We start from the raw sequence: 14,392 nt of genomic DNA on the forward strand, positions 1-14,392 counted from the left end.
CTGCTATTGTCTCGTTCATGTTGTGTTGTTTTGCAGTAAATGCAAGCTTTTGTGTCGCATTGCACTGGTATAGTGATTTTTTGCAGATGTGCAGACCTTCGCCAGCGAAAAGTGAGGCGAAGGCTATGTTTTTGTCCGCATTCATTTATTGGTTTGTATCTATGTATGTATGCATATATGTCTGTGTGTATACGTGTATGTATTTATCTATGTATGTGACCAACGTTTCGGAAAAACTATTGATCTAAAATGTATGACATTTTCAGGGATGATTTGTCATCATACAAGGATGCTTCCATTGCATTTTGAGAGTGACTGGTGGAAGTCTACATCATCAAATTGTAAAAAAAAAAATATTTTGAACGTAACACGGTCGGTTTCAATCTACTTGATGTCAAAAAAACGCCAAAATCAAAAGGGATCATCAAAAATCCCTATCCTCAGAAATGCCTCATGATGCAGTGACCTCATTACCCTGGTTAGCAGTTGGGGGTCAAACTGTCTTTCTCATTTTCTAACAGGTACATTGGGAAACATAAAACCATATTTTTGGTTACAATCTGTAGTGTTCATTTGCCTGGAAAAAAGTGGCCTTCAAATCACAAGCACTTTTCTCAAAAAGCAGCAACAACAAACAGTCAAAAGAGTCTGAAAGCTGCATTTTCCCCCCCTTGAGATGTCTGGTTACACATCTTTCTTGTTTAAAACGATCTGCTCTTCTCCAGACATACGTTTGCATATATCAAATCATTTGGATATTAGGCTCCAAGAACAACTGGTGCGACTTTCATGCAGCTCAAATAAATGGAGCAAAACGCTCCGGAAACTGGAACATGAACGATGGAAAAGCAGACTCGGAGGCAAACAGACAACTGGTGAGGAGAAAAAGCGAGGCAGATGGCCTCTGACAGCAACAACAGGGTTAGACAGAGCGAGAGATGCCCAAGTCTCAGACCCAGCAGTCTTCATCCTGGTAAATTAGCTTGGTGAAGTCCCACTGTGCCGGTCTTTCCTCATTAAACAGAGACCGCGGCTGGCTGTTGGAGAGCCCAGTTAAATTTTGAGCAAGTAAACAACTCTCCAGACTGACTGGAAACCATGGCCCAGGACAGCCAGATCAATTTACTGTACGCGTACCGTCCTTCTCTGAGTTCTACACTCTGGTTTATCAGAAATATTTCAGTTAATCCAGTGGATCATGACAGAGCTACACATGTCAGCTTAATTTTGTATGTTTTATTTTATTTTTTTTAAATGTGCCTCTACAGAAAATATTACACCTAAACTGGTGGATACATTTAAAGCAGGATTGAATAAACCTGATAAAACAATAGTGCATGTTAGTTCATTCGTTTAATCACCACCATCGGGCCTGGCCAGCCCCGGAACACCTTAATCACGATGACCCTGCTATTGTAACTGTGTGAACACGCGTCGTGCAACCGACTCAAGCCTGTGTGCGCGTACATGTATGTGTATGTGTGTGGATGCGTGTGTGTGGCAGAGACAGAAAAGCTGTGTATGTGTGCAATGCACTGGGGTTAATTAGCTTCAGACCGCTGCCATCTATCAACCTAATGCTCAGACTCTGGCCCCCGACAGCTCCATTACCACCAGACACACACGCCCAAATGCACACAAGGGCCAGTTTAGGTCAGAATTGCACTTCTGTCAGGTCTCTACATGACAACAACACCATGAGAATTTATTTTGATGAGAATATTTACACTGGAAACTTAAATGATAAAACTTTCATTCCATTGTTATTTTCAGCCGTTCATAGATTCTGCCAGCTGCCAAGCAGAGCAAAAAAAATTTGCTGACGCCAAAATTTCTCAGCGCATATAAATCTTACTAAATAAATTTCCAACTATTTGCAGCATAATTTGTTTTTGTGCTCCTATTGGTTGGTCTGTCAGTGTTTGCCCAACTCTGCAACCTGAATTGCCTTAACTTTAGTCCCCAGCTGGAAACACACACACACAAAAAGCCACTGGCTTGGATCATTAGGTCTGTTAAGGTCCAAATCCGGCTGTTAGTTATCTGCTCAGCTCCCCAGTGGGATTCAGCCTGATCTATAGTGAGGGATGAAACTGTTCCCCTCTATCGCCAAAGCCATTAAGGGATAGATGGGGCAGACTGCCCATAGTAGTAGGAGTTTGAGAATATTGGCTTATATTGGTTTATAATGGCTTCACCGCCCTGCAGTTCATTCAAAAGACATTTGTTGGAAAACACGAATGACTTTTAAAGGTATTCTTAAAGCAATGTTTCAGTCAAATAATGCATTTCCCAGAAGACGAAAAAGAAAAAAAGAGACATCATCAGCTTGCATTGATTGTTGTCATAGAGAGAAAATGTATTAGCTTCTGCTTTTTCAACAGTCGTTGCTTAAAGGAGAACACACTTCAATTAATCTCTTTTTTTAATGTGTCAGCCTGATCAATTCCATGTTTTTTATTGTGATCAGATTTATGCATTTTGCATCTTTGTTGGACCGGCCAAAATTGCCTTCCAATGGCAGCAACACATGAAATAGATTGTGTTTGTTCCAGGAAAGACTTCAGGGCCTCTAATGAGGTTTCGAAGGAGGAGTGCAGGGACTAAGTGCTGGTTCAGAGACCTTTTGGCTCGGCTAAGAATAGTCACTGCAAGAGAGGTGAACACTGCGGCGCTAAAAGTCTTTAACTTTTTATGCATAGGAGACTTTTGGTAATCCGGAGAACCTTGGGAATAAAGGATTAAAGATTGAGTGTCCTGCGAGACATCAAAATTGTGTGTGTGTGTGTGCTTGTGTGTGCGTGTGTGTGTGCGTGTGTGTGTGTGTGTGTGTGTGTGTGTGTGTGTGTGTGTGTGTGTGTGTGTGTGTGTGTGTGTGTGTGTGTGTGTGTGTGTGTGCGTGTGTGCGTGTGTGCGTGTGCATGTGCATGTGTGTGTGTACATGCTTCGGTGTGGCATTGCCATTTTAAAAACAGGAAAACAAGGTCATGTTTTCTCATTGGATTGTCCATCTTAATGTAAACGAACCCCATTTGAACAAAACATAAAATACAACAACCGGCTCCAGACTTTATTTCTTACTTTTTATTGAGTTAAAAGCTTCATGTTTGGTAAATTCATTTTTATGGTTTATTGTCTCGTGTTTGCTTGCAATGTCGTCATTTCGACACAGTACAAATGACCTTGCTGTTTTTCTTCTTATTTCTTGTTTTTGTGTATTCAGGCATAGTTCTTGGTTATTATTATTAGTATTTTAAAATGTGGAGATTTTGGTCTCCTGTGTTTTACAAAATAAAATCTGCTCCATGCATCTACACAAGCTCGGTTGGTAAGAAAATGTCTGCCTGAATGAAGCCTCCAAGAATTCTAGTCAAATGTGGTCGAGAGCCGAACCGGCAAACTCATTACAATTGAGTCTGTCCTTCAATCTGTGGGCTCAGCTGCTCACTCAATGTTTTCGTGTCCTTCACATGCAGAGGTTCTGTCGCTGAAAACCGGCAAACGCAGGTATCAAGGTTTGGGCCACTTGAGATGACTGATAATCATAACATATTTTGGTGTTTTCTTTAATATAGAGAAGAAGTAACTGTGTGTCTACAGATAAAGATGTTAAAACTCTTATCAGTGTTTCACACAAGTTTTGTGTTTACTCAGTTTTTAAAATGATGTGCGTGTACATGGAACTGGCAGGAACACTGAAAATGATGTCGTTTTCATGTATGGCCACTCGTGGGGTGTCGCTTATGCAATGAAACTACACACACACCTGCGCAGCTGCTATACAATGTGGTGCTAATGCTAAGTGACTTCAATATATAATAAAAAAGTTTGTCTTTTTTTTCTGGGATGTTGTGGGAAAAACTTAACAAAACCTAAAAAATGCATTTTAAGCACATTTGGGGAAATACAACATAAACATTGAATTGTCATTCACAAACTTCTGGACAAGTAATGTCTATGAAGTGTGTCTGATGCTGCAGCAGATTCATCCTTCATAAGCAAAATGAAATGAAAGCAAATATGTCTGCTCACTTTACATTGAACTGTCTTTATCTACGAGAGTTTTCTTTTTCTGATTTATTGGATTTATGGAATGCTTACCCAGGGCTGAGGTCAGAAACCCAATAAAAATCACCTTCAGAAAATAGTATTGTGCAGGAGGTATTGTCGGATGTCATGCTGATATATTTTAGCTGATGAAATATGGTATTATTTGTTACCTTCAAGTGCAGGATAAGAATCCTTGTGAAAGATTTTCTGCTGTGAAACAAATTCAGAAAAAAACCCCACATTTATATATTTATATGTGATTTTATAAAAGCTGCAGGAAATCACTCTGTAGGGAGCTGTGTCGAGCCTGAGAGCTGTGGTTTGCGGACCCCGGTCGAGACTGAAGTGATGGGCTGACCAATTGGTGCTGTCATCTCGTGGAGGTTGTGGCTTCTGAATGAGTGTTTAATAAAAGTTTGGCCTGTGTAAGCTGCACATTGACTGACAATTGTGTATAAAGAGGCTTAAATAACATATCAGTTCACTGATAAAGGCCTAAAAGTAAGAAACTGTTAATTGCAACTCCAAATTAGCCTCAACCATCCTTTTGCATTTTATCTAAAGCACTTGTATTTCAGTCTCTGCCTCTCTCATACACTCGCACATATTCATTAGAGCCAATGGAATTAAGGGGATTGGAGGCATAATCTTCTTCCCCAGCGATGTGCAGGAACCAAGCTGTTAATTTCCCGCCTCGAACTCCCAACTCCACTTGCTTTGAAAAAGGATGGAGTCATTGGCATCCCACGGTGTATGAATGATTTACAGTACTTAAATGTCACATGTGCATGGTCTAAGTAGGCTCCAGTGCCTGTATGAACACTTCCAACATGCCTGCAAGTTCCAGGGTTATATGAAAGCAAGAGCATCTAAATGTCTATGGAAATGTTCATTTTAGTACAAACAGGTGTGGTTGTGGAAGACGGTATTGGGTCTATGCCTGCAGCAGGCAATATTGGATGTCGCTTAATGTGCAGCTCTCCCTCTTCTCGCTGCTTTATGTTTCTCTGTCTGCTTTTGCTCTTGCTCTGTAATGACTCGGGGAAATATGGCGAGAAATTGACTGTGTTTGTTGGTTTCCCAGCTGGAGAGGGAAATAACAAAAGATCAAAGTATCAGGTTTGCCCAGGTCACAGGCTTTCTCTCGCATTGCTGTTGTAAACAGACAAACATCTCATATTCCCTCAGCCATGCATTTGTTTCTCTTTGAAATGGATATTCACCCATTTAGATGTACATAGAGAGTAAAAGGACAAGTTGGAGAGTGAAAGTACACACACATGCATGCATACACGCACGTGCACGTGCACGTGCATGCAGCACAGAGGCACATGCAAGTGCACAAGTTGTTTGGCCAGTTGCTTCTCTCTGCTGGCCCAGCTTTGATTTTTTTCCCCCTTTTTTCATTTGTTTATCTCAGTCCTCTATGAATAATACATATACACCCTGAAGTTTATGAAAGTTTCCGATTGTATTTCCCTGGTGGAACGGGCCAATAACAGTACCCAAATGTCCAAAACATGAACTCTTGCAAAGTTCACTGAGACTTCCGAAAACAACAGAGGAAAACACAATGACAGAAATCTTTAGTCCCCCAATTAGACACTCAACTCCTCAAAATGGAAAGTTTTGAATTGAAGTCACGGAAGCAGTACAGACTCACAGCTAGTGCTCTACCTTTACTCTCCACTTTAAGGTGAATCGATTTTGTTGCGCTGCAGTCCCAGTCAAATAATCCTTTCTTGTGTGTGGTTTTAAGTTTTCCTGAAGCAACGGAGGAAAGTCTTGAAACTCAAGGTGCTATTTACCAATGCCTGCAGCGGCGATTCAGCTTCATGAAAGAAGAGTGATCTCCCAAATCCTGCAAAATAGATCCCTGACCTTTTTTAAATAGCAGAGACGAGCATAGACGCGGAGTGCAAAGCGGCTTCCGATGACATCCTGAGCGAGTGAGGATGGTGAGTGATGGCACCGAGAAGCATTGCGGTCACACGCGCCTGTCTCGTATCTGTCCATGCCACACTGACAAGTTTTTGCAGTGTTCAGCGATTGCGTGTGCTTCGTTGTTAAAGGCAGCTGACGCACCTAATGCGCCCGGTCAAGATTGGCAGTCACGTCGCTCCTCAATGAATGCCAATAAGGCGCCTGTCCAGCGTCTTTGTGTGTGTGTTTGTGATTGCTGGAAAGTCTGGGGTCTTTCCCTCACTGTCCCCCTCTGTCAGGGGAGAAATCAATCTGCCTGTCAGGCATCGAGCACCTTTGGCCGGTTACACTACCTATCAAGAGCAACACGTGTGTGTGTCGCTGCTTGTGTTCTGTCACGCTGTCAGCTACTCTGTCTCACCCTCCTCCAATCTGATTGTTGTGCTTTTTTTTTTCTTTCCCCGGTCCTCCTCTGTCTTTTCTGTGCCTGTCTTGCTGTGTCAAATCTTCCTTCTACCCTTAATCTGTCAACCATGACACCAATTTGAAAGAAAATGACAACACCTTGCATCACGATCTCGCCTTTTTGTTACCTCTGTGTGTGCCATCCCGCCCTCATATTTCCAATTATTCACTGCCGTTTTTCTGCCACGCTCATGCTGCATCATTTTGTTTGGTTTTCTGTCACACGTTCGAAAACTTCCCGACTGGCATTCAAGTCAGCGATTTAAAGTCGCATTTCAGACCAACGTTTTGCAAAGTGATCCTGTAAGGCGAGAGTGGGTGTTTTTAATATTTCCTTGCAAAATGAAATGTCGGAAAAGTAAGCAAATAATTATTGGAAATTAAAATTGTAAACTGATTATTAAAAAATACTTTATGAAGCAGTGACTAGAATATTAAAATTACACCAATCAGCTGTAACTGCATTACGAGGTGAAATGAATAATACTCTCCATCTATTTATCGTGGCACCTGTTAGTGGGAGGAATATTTAAAAACAAACAAAAAAAAACATTTTAGTCTCACTTTCACAGTATTAGAAGCAGGCAGTATGGGCAAGCATTATGTGAAGGCCTGACAAGTTTATCCGAGCTTCTCCAAAACTGCAGCTCTTGTGGGGAGTTCGCGGTCTGCAGTGGTCAGCATCTATCCAAAATGGTCCAAAGAGGGGGAAAAAAACAAAAAAAACTGTCAACAAGCAGCCAAGTCTCATTGAAGCGAGTGGTCCCACACGGTTACCACATATCAAGTCATCGGATTTAAAGTATTGATACCAGACCCTACAGCGCACCATCGGAAGTATAGAGGAGTCCATGCCATGCTGAGTCAAGGGTTTCGTTGTGAGAAACCAAGGGAATCCTCCATAATATTAGGCAGTCAAAATGTTATGGTCCATTCATCTGTTGTACTTTATCCCACTTAAAGTCACATATCATGGGTTTGGAGACGGTCCCAGACGACTGTGTGCTGTTCTGCAGCTCATCATCAGTATATAGAGAGATGTACAACCACGCACACTCACATTTACACACGAGAAATTTAAAGTCAGTAAAATGAACATCAGATAAACGTTTGGTTTTTTTGGATTGTGGGAAGACTGATTGTCTGGAGAACAGCACAAATGATGCATATATTAACACCTCATAGAAATGCAAAATGGGGATGAGCAATAACCACTATACAATCTCACAATGATGTCACCTTTAAGAACAATCTCTTTATCTTTCATTTTGTCCTTTGCGTAATGTATTCTTTTTTTTCCTCTCCAGATCCCACAGATCAGCTATGCGTCCACAGCCCCCGAGCTGAGTGACAACACTCGCTACGACTTCTTCTCCCGGGTGGTACCACCAGACTCCTACCAGGCCCAGGCCATGATGGACATCGTCTCAGCAATGGGGTGGAACTATGTGTCGACCCTGGCCTCGGAGGGCAACTACGGCGAGAGTGGCGTGGAGGCCTTCGTCCAGATATCCAGAGAAACTGGTAGGTGTAGATTTTCCTTTTTCGCCATTTGCTCCTTTATTTTTGTGACTCGTGGAGTTCTCACTGAAAAATATCAATTCTGCACAAATTGGAGATTTTGTCGTCTGCAAATAAAAAGTGAGAAATCAACATGGAGAGGAGGTTTGTGCCTAGTAGCTGAGTTCATCGCCCTTTTTCTGTTTATAGTTTGTCATTTTTCCACCCGACATTTGCTGGGCTTTCACTTCAGTGCAACTCATAACTTAAATTGACTTGACTGAGTAGAGCTGAGAGCTACTACCAGAAGAAGAAACTGTTAGAAGGCAAGTTTGACACGTTTTTATCTACTGTTGGGTTATAAAAACTATGATGTGATGTTCAAAGTGCACTTTAGTATACGCTACGCGATCAGTGGCTTTGGCCTGCAATTTCAAGAGAGCTATAGCAAGAATAGAGTGAAGCCTGTTGTTTAAATCTCTCGGGAGACTCCAGAGGAAATTCAGTCTTTGAGTAAATTGCAGGCTGTAGATTGCAGACCATGGCAGGTGAACTGAGACAGCGTTATTGCAGCAGGCGTGTGTGATGGACAAGTGTTGCCATCGCCTCATCTTATTTTCTAGCAGTTTCCCTTTGCAGTGATGCAGGCTTTCATAGAAATGCCACCCTTATTTATATATGTCTGTGACTATATGTAATGTCCTTTGGAATTGGCAGATCATGTTCTGAACGTCTAATTAAAAGTCGACTCTTTGCGGTATCTCTTCGAGGCAAACAGATGGATGACAAATGAGAGGATTAACCAACATGAAGAGCCTTTCTCTGCAACATCCAGAGCCTGGAGCCTAGTTTGGTGATTTCTTGTCCCCTTTCAGCTCGAAATACCGCACTGAAATCAGAGTACGCAGGTGGGAGGAGAGGCGCAAGCAGGTGGGATGTTTATTTAGTCAAGGTAGGGAAAGACAAACTCTGCATATTTAGGTGGGGAATGTGTCTCAGAACAGCATCTGCTGCAGTTGTAACAGTAATGTATGGCTCTGGATGACTTTATTAATGAGTGGAGTCACTTTATGCTATACTTGAAGCCAATAATTGAATCATACTCAAATTGTAGAACAATTTTATCTGTATTACTGGTGAAGCCATTGCATACAAATTAGTATAGCTGGATCCAATTCTCTGTATTACAGTCTGAAGACGTCCCGTTTAGTCCATCTGACACCAACTTGTTTGTCATTTTTTGTGCTTTTCCTGATTTTTACCTTACATTAAGTCACAAACCTGGTTTCAAAAAGTTCTGTACAATTTACATAAAAGAAGATTCAACAGCTGGGTAACATACTGGCTGTTCAAGATACTTTAAATGAAATATCAGCTAATTTCAGTTATGATGACGGCGACATATCTCAGTTTACTATTGTGTGATTATGCCACAGGTCTTGTCATCCTGCTTTATTCGGTGATCTATTCTCGTCTGATGTAGCTCTTTTTCTTTTGTTTGGCTTGAATGTTTCTTGTATTTTGCTCCAAATGTTTTTGTTTTGGTGGAAGAAGAAGGACTGCAGACGGGCCTCCTGTTTGGCTCTCGGGCTCTTGTACTGCACACCTGTGCCGTTGTGATGGATTCACTATGTGCTCAAGCATTATTGTTTTGCTGAAGTATTCACGGTCTTGCCTGAAAGCGACATTGTCTGGCTGTTAGTACATGTTGTTCTACATTCTACAGTTTTGATTGTGCATGGAATGTTTTTGAAACTGGCACTATACAAATCGGACCATACTAACCTGAACTGCTCATCATGGGGGGTTTAGAGATCTGGCTGCGCCACATTACATGAATAGAAGAACTCCTGGAGGTGTATCTTACATTACTATTACTATTATTATTATTATTATTATTATTTCTTCAGCTAATTTATGTTAATATGGCTCTTTAGATCACAAGTCAATGCGAACCTGACAGTCCAGGTTTGCTGCTCGTGAGTCACAATGACCAAGTTATGATGACCACTGTCGTATTTGCAAGCCAATTTTACAAAAACTAAAACAATAAATCTTTCAATAATGAGCTGTTAGCCAGTGTCTTTGGGGCTTTATTTTTGTGTGTTTTTTTTTTCTTTTTCTCCTTACTACTGCTGTTTTTTTGGCTCTTGTAATCATTATGAAATTTACTCTAAACTGGGTGAATAGACTTGTTCCTCCAGCAAACAATCAAGTACATTTTATAATCTCAGTACTTCATTGGACTGGTGAGTCACGGGGGGTGGTGGTGGGGGGAATCACATGTCTGTTTTGATGTGAGGCTTAAAAGCACAGTCCCTGTGGTCCTGAGAGCATCAAGCTCCCTGAACACAGTCTCAAATCAGCTTATGAAATCCGCTAAGTGATGTTGACGGATCAAAATACTGATGGCTTTCCTGTTTATCTCATTTTCTGAAAACACATCTCGTCAGATGTTGACAAATATTTACAGACTGACAGCACTGAAGACAAGTGGCAAAAAAAAAAAAAAAAAAAAATATATCAGCGGAGATCTTCCCTATTTTTATTCACTCTCTGCTGATCCCTCACTCCCAGTGTTCCTCTTGTTTTTCTTCCCCTGCTTTTGTTTATGCGTTGCTGCAGCGATGACAGATCTCCGTCTGTCCGTCCATCTCTGTCTCTGTATGCTTGTTCAGAACCGGCTCGCCTCGGGCTGAGCGCCGCAGCAGTCAACACATAGATGCTTTCTGTGGCGTCAGATCAGAAGGCATGTGCATGCCACTGGAAAAAGGGTTAAGGCGTGCGTGCGTGTGTGCACGTGTTCAGTGTGTGTGTGTGGCATTGTATCATAGGGGGTCAGCATAAAGGGTTACTCTCTGTTTCTCACAGATGGGTGTGTACAGGATGGCTACATGCTGTGACAGCAGTCAGTCTGCCGTTTACTCTGAAGATGAAGGGACGGCAGTGCAGACAAAAAGCTGATGAAGAAAGGGGCTCGAGGAGGGGAGCGGAAAAATGCGACGGATCAGGGAGAGTTCATAGTGTGTGGGTGTGTGTTTGTGTTTAGAATCAAACTGGAGAGCGTGAGGAATTAGAGGGAAGAGGCACCGTACCAGAAGGAGAACGAGAGGCAGGAACAGAATAATAACGGGGATACTAATATAGATGCACGTCACTTCCTGCTGGACAACACACACACGCAGATATTCGCCCTCACACAGATGTGTCAGGATGTACTGACACAGGTGGGTGTCTTTGGAGACACTTGTACACACCCAGAGCCACTGGGAATCTCTTGGTGATTATTTTGTGATTGCAGTGTAATGACTGCAGCTTACAAGCCTCTCTGCATACTGATACCTAAACATCCATATTAATTGGTGTGTAATCATTCAATGATTATTCCTGACTGCGTGCGTCTGAAAGGGAAAAGCAATGTTGCAAAGTGTGAGTGTACGCGCGCATATTAATCGGCAAAGTTTCTCAATTGGCGCCGTGAAAGAGGGCGGCTGTCACTTTACGGGACCCGTTTTATTCTGCCTCGTCATGTTTTGCTGGTTTATTTTTCTTCCAGTTTTCTCTTCTGCTTCACTTTTACCAAAAGGAGAAAGTTAAATATTTACTCCCCCAGTACAGCTTTTGAAACGGAATATGTCCTACTTATGTTTGCTGCTGCACAGCTGCTGTGTCGTGACACTCCCAGGAGGAGTCGAGTCGGAAATTCTGCACAACTAATTTTTCAGCCACAAGGCAGTCAGCAAAATGTTGTGTTTTTTTTTTTTTTTGTTTGGAAGAAGCTGCTAAAGAGAAAACTGGTAATATTCTTGCATTTGAGGTTACTGAAATAAAGGAATGCATCACTTTGCTTCTGCCTTGCTTTTGTCATCGATGTTAGTATTCTAGTTTTTTCACCAGCCTCCTTGTACAAGAAAGAAACTGACCTCACTGTTGAAGCAACGGAAGCCATTGACCGTGTGAAAATTAGATTTTCTTCCTGAGAGATTTTGATTCGGCCCTAAATTTATTAAGTGGGTGAAGGTACTTTATAGTTCCCCAGTGGCAAGTGCGTTGGTCAATGGTTGTACTTCAGAGGCATCCCATCTGGGATGTGGAGCGAGGCGGTGCCGTTCCCCGTCTCCTTTATTGTTTGCATTAGCAGTTGAAACACTGTTAGATGCCAGATGGCAGCACATTAATGTGTGCAGTGTGAGCCTTGATTGAGTTGAGTAAGTTTGCACACTGTACATTGACATTTTTTTCTGAGGTTTTGCTATTTTTCACTACTGAGCCTTTGAGTCGGCTCCTCCAACCTACACTTTAGATTTTATTGTTGACTTTATGTAAAATTACATTTCTTCATGTTGCAGTGTTGTTTAAAACTTTTTTTTTCCATCGACTAATACAACTCGGAGGAAATCCAACAGGCTTCAGATTGATTCTGTGACAGACGACATCAACCCTAAACATGCAACTAATATCATTAAGAAATATATTTGGAACAAAGAAATTGACTGGCTCTTGAAACCACTGCAGGGTGGAGACTGGAACTACACAGTCAAAAGGGTTTTCATCTGCAGTTCATTCTACAAGCTTTCTCAAAGAGCTGAAGACTAAAAAATTTTTGCACAGCACTGTATGTGTGTTGTAAAAAGCACATTGACTCGTACTTCATTCTCTTTGACAGGTGTGACGTTAAAAGTGAACGTACTCCTACACAGTAAGCTCGTAAATGTTCCTTTTGTCTGTGTCAAATGCAGGAAAGAAGTTGATTCTTACAGCTATCCCTTTGGATGATACCTTCTGACATTGAGCACGAAGTTTGTGGAAACATGCAGAGGCTTCTTATTTCTTAAGTAAAATTCACTATTCAGTGAAAATACAAACAAGAAAGCTTCAGAAAGGGGTTCTTTCTATTTGTGTTCTCTGGTGTTTTACTTCACTCGATTAATGCCAGATCCCCAGCTGTTATTATCAATCTTGAGTGGGAATTACAAGTTTCTTCTGTAAATATATTTCATTGCTTTACATTATTCATCACATTCACCCACACACCCACACACTGACATGCCAATGGAGGTGGCTGTGCTGTAAGGTGCCTAGTCCATCCATTGAGAATAATGGATGAGAACAAAATACAATTTAGGGTTCAGTGTCTTTCTCAAGGACACATCAACATGCGGACAGATAGGAAGTCAAACCTGCAACCTTCCAATTTATTATCTCAGGCATTTTGGATGAAATATTGAAATGAAAAGTGTTAAACAGTGTGAAAATGAAAATGTGTGTGTGCCAGCTTATCTGTTTTACATTTTGGACAAAAGCTCCGAGCTTTGGTTACACATCTTCAAGACAAATAGTTGCTTCATGGCAGTTAATTTATCATGTAGCAGGCATCAGGAACTACGTGGGATTTCGTTGTAAATGTTGTTGCTGAAGCAGATGGAAAGTTCGCATGTGGGTGGAGAATTGATTCGCCGGAGATCTTGGAGCTGACGCACGAAGCTACTTCTCTACATGCTCATTGTAAAAAAAAAGAAAAACTTATTTCACAGGATTCTTTTCGAAAGATTCATGCGGATGCAGTTCATTCAACCTTGCCTACAAACCAGAAACATATTCACCATGACTACTGCAGCATATGCAGCGTGTGTGTTGTCACCCCGAGCCATGGCTTTCCAGTCATGCAGAACTAGTAACAGACACAGTTCAGTGAGCTCGGGCCAAACATGTTTACTCATCATTACTAACTGTTCAGGAACTGGATGCAGAACTCAACATTCTTTTTTCTTTTTGCCTCAGCACACATCAAATCAATAAAGCTGGTTCATGAAAGGTACAAAAAAAAAAAATATATATATATGTGCAATGGTCAATTCTCATGATTGGTTTTAAGATGTTGATATGATTAGAACACAACTACATTTTTGCAAACCTTGATGTGTAGAATAAGACAAAATATTTAGTTTTGGTTATGCAAACCACGAGCATGAAAAAAAACCCAACAACATTTGATATGATATAATTTGTGTTTCGTTCAGGTCTGGTAGCTTTTATCTACATATTTGTATTATTAATGCACAAAGTTCTTCACTGTAAACATCTGTGACTTCCTACTTCTGTAGCGCTCTTATAAACGTTTACTAACCAAACCACCAAATTACTAAAAATGAAAAGAGAGTTCCCTAGTGGGAAGAAGAGGAGAATGATGCCTGTTTAGTGGTGGTACTGTAATGTGAGGTCGGCATCAATAAGCTTCGAGGAAACAAGCAAATGGTGTATTTTTGACTCTGATTGACAAAATTAGGAGACTAAAAAAAAAAAAAAAAAAGACTTTCGCAGGCAAAGGCTGTTTGCACAGCAACTTTTTAAAATGATCTCTGTTTACACGGAATTGGTAGAAGCGCTGAAAACACACACACACACACACGCACACACGCACAGAAATACACTTTAAACATTAACAATGGGAGTA

At 41.3% G+C, this 14,392-nt stretch overlaps 1 protein-coding gene across 1 annotated transcript in view; it reads left to right on the top strand.

The window, feature by feature from the left end:
• The window catches only part of grm8a (glutamate receptor, metabotropic 8a), a gene marked incomplete at both ends in the record, with an annotated part of 228,704 nt that overhangs the window by 82,515 nt on the left and 131,797 nt on the right, over window positions 1–14,392 (top strand). The window contains one exon of the mRNA XM_080518071.1: window positions 7,746–7,962. Within this exon, the coding sequence (XP_080374197.1) occupies window positions 7,746–7,962 (217 nt within the window). The remainder of the gene's footprint in view (window positions 1–7,745; window positions 7,963–14,392) is intronic.

Source organism: Blennius ocellaris, assembly GCF_963422515.1.
Source record: "Blennius ocellaris genome assembly, chromosome: 22".
Classification (NCBI taxonomy): Eukaryota; Metazoa; Chordata; class Actinopteri; order Blenniiformes; family Blenniidae; genus Blennius; species Blennius ocellaris.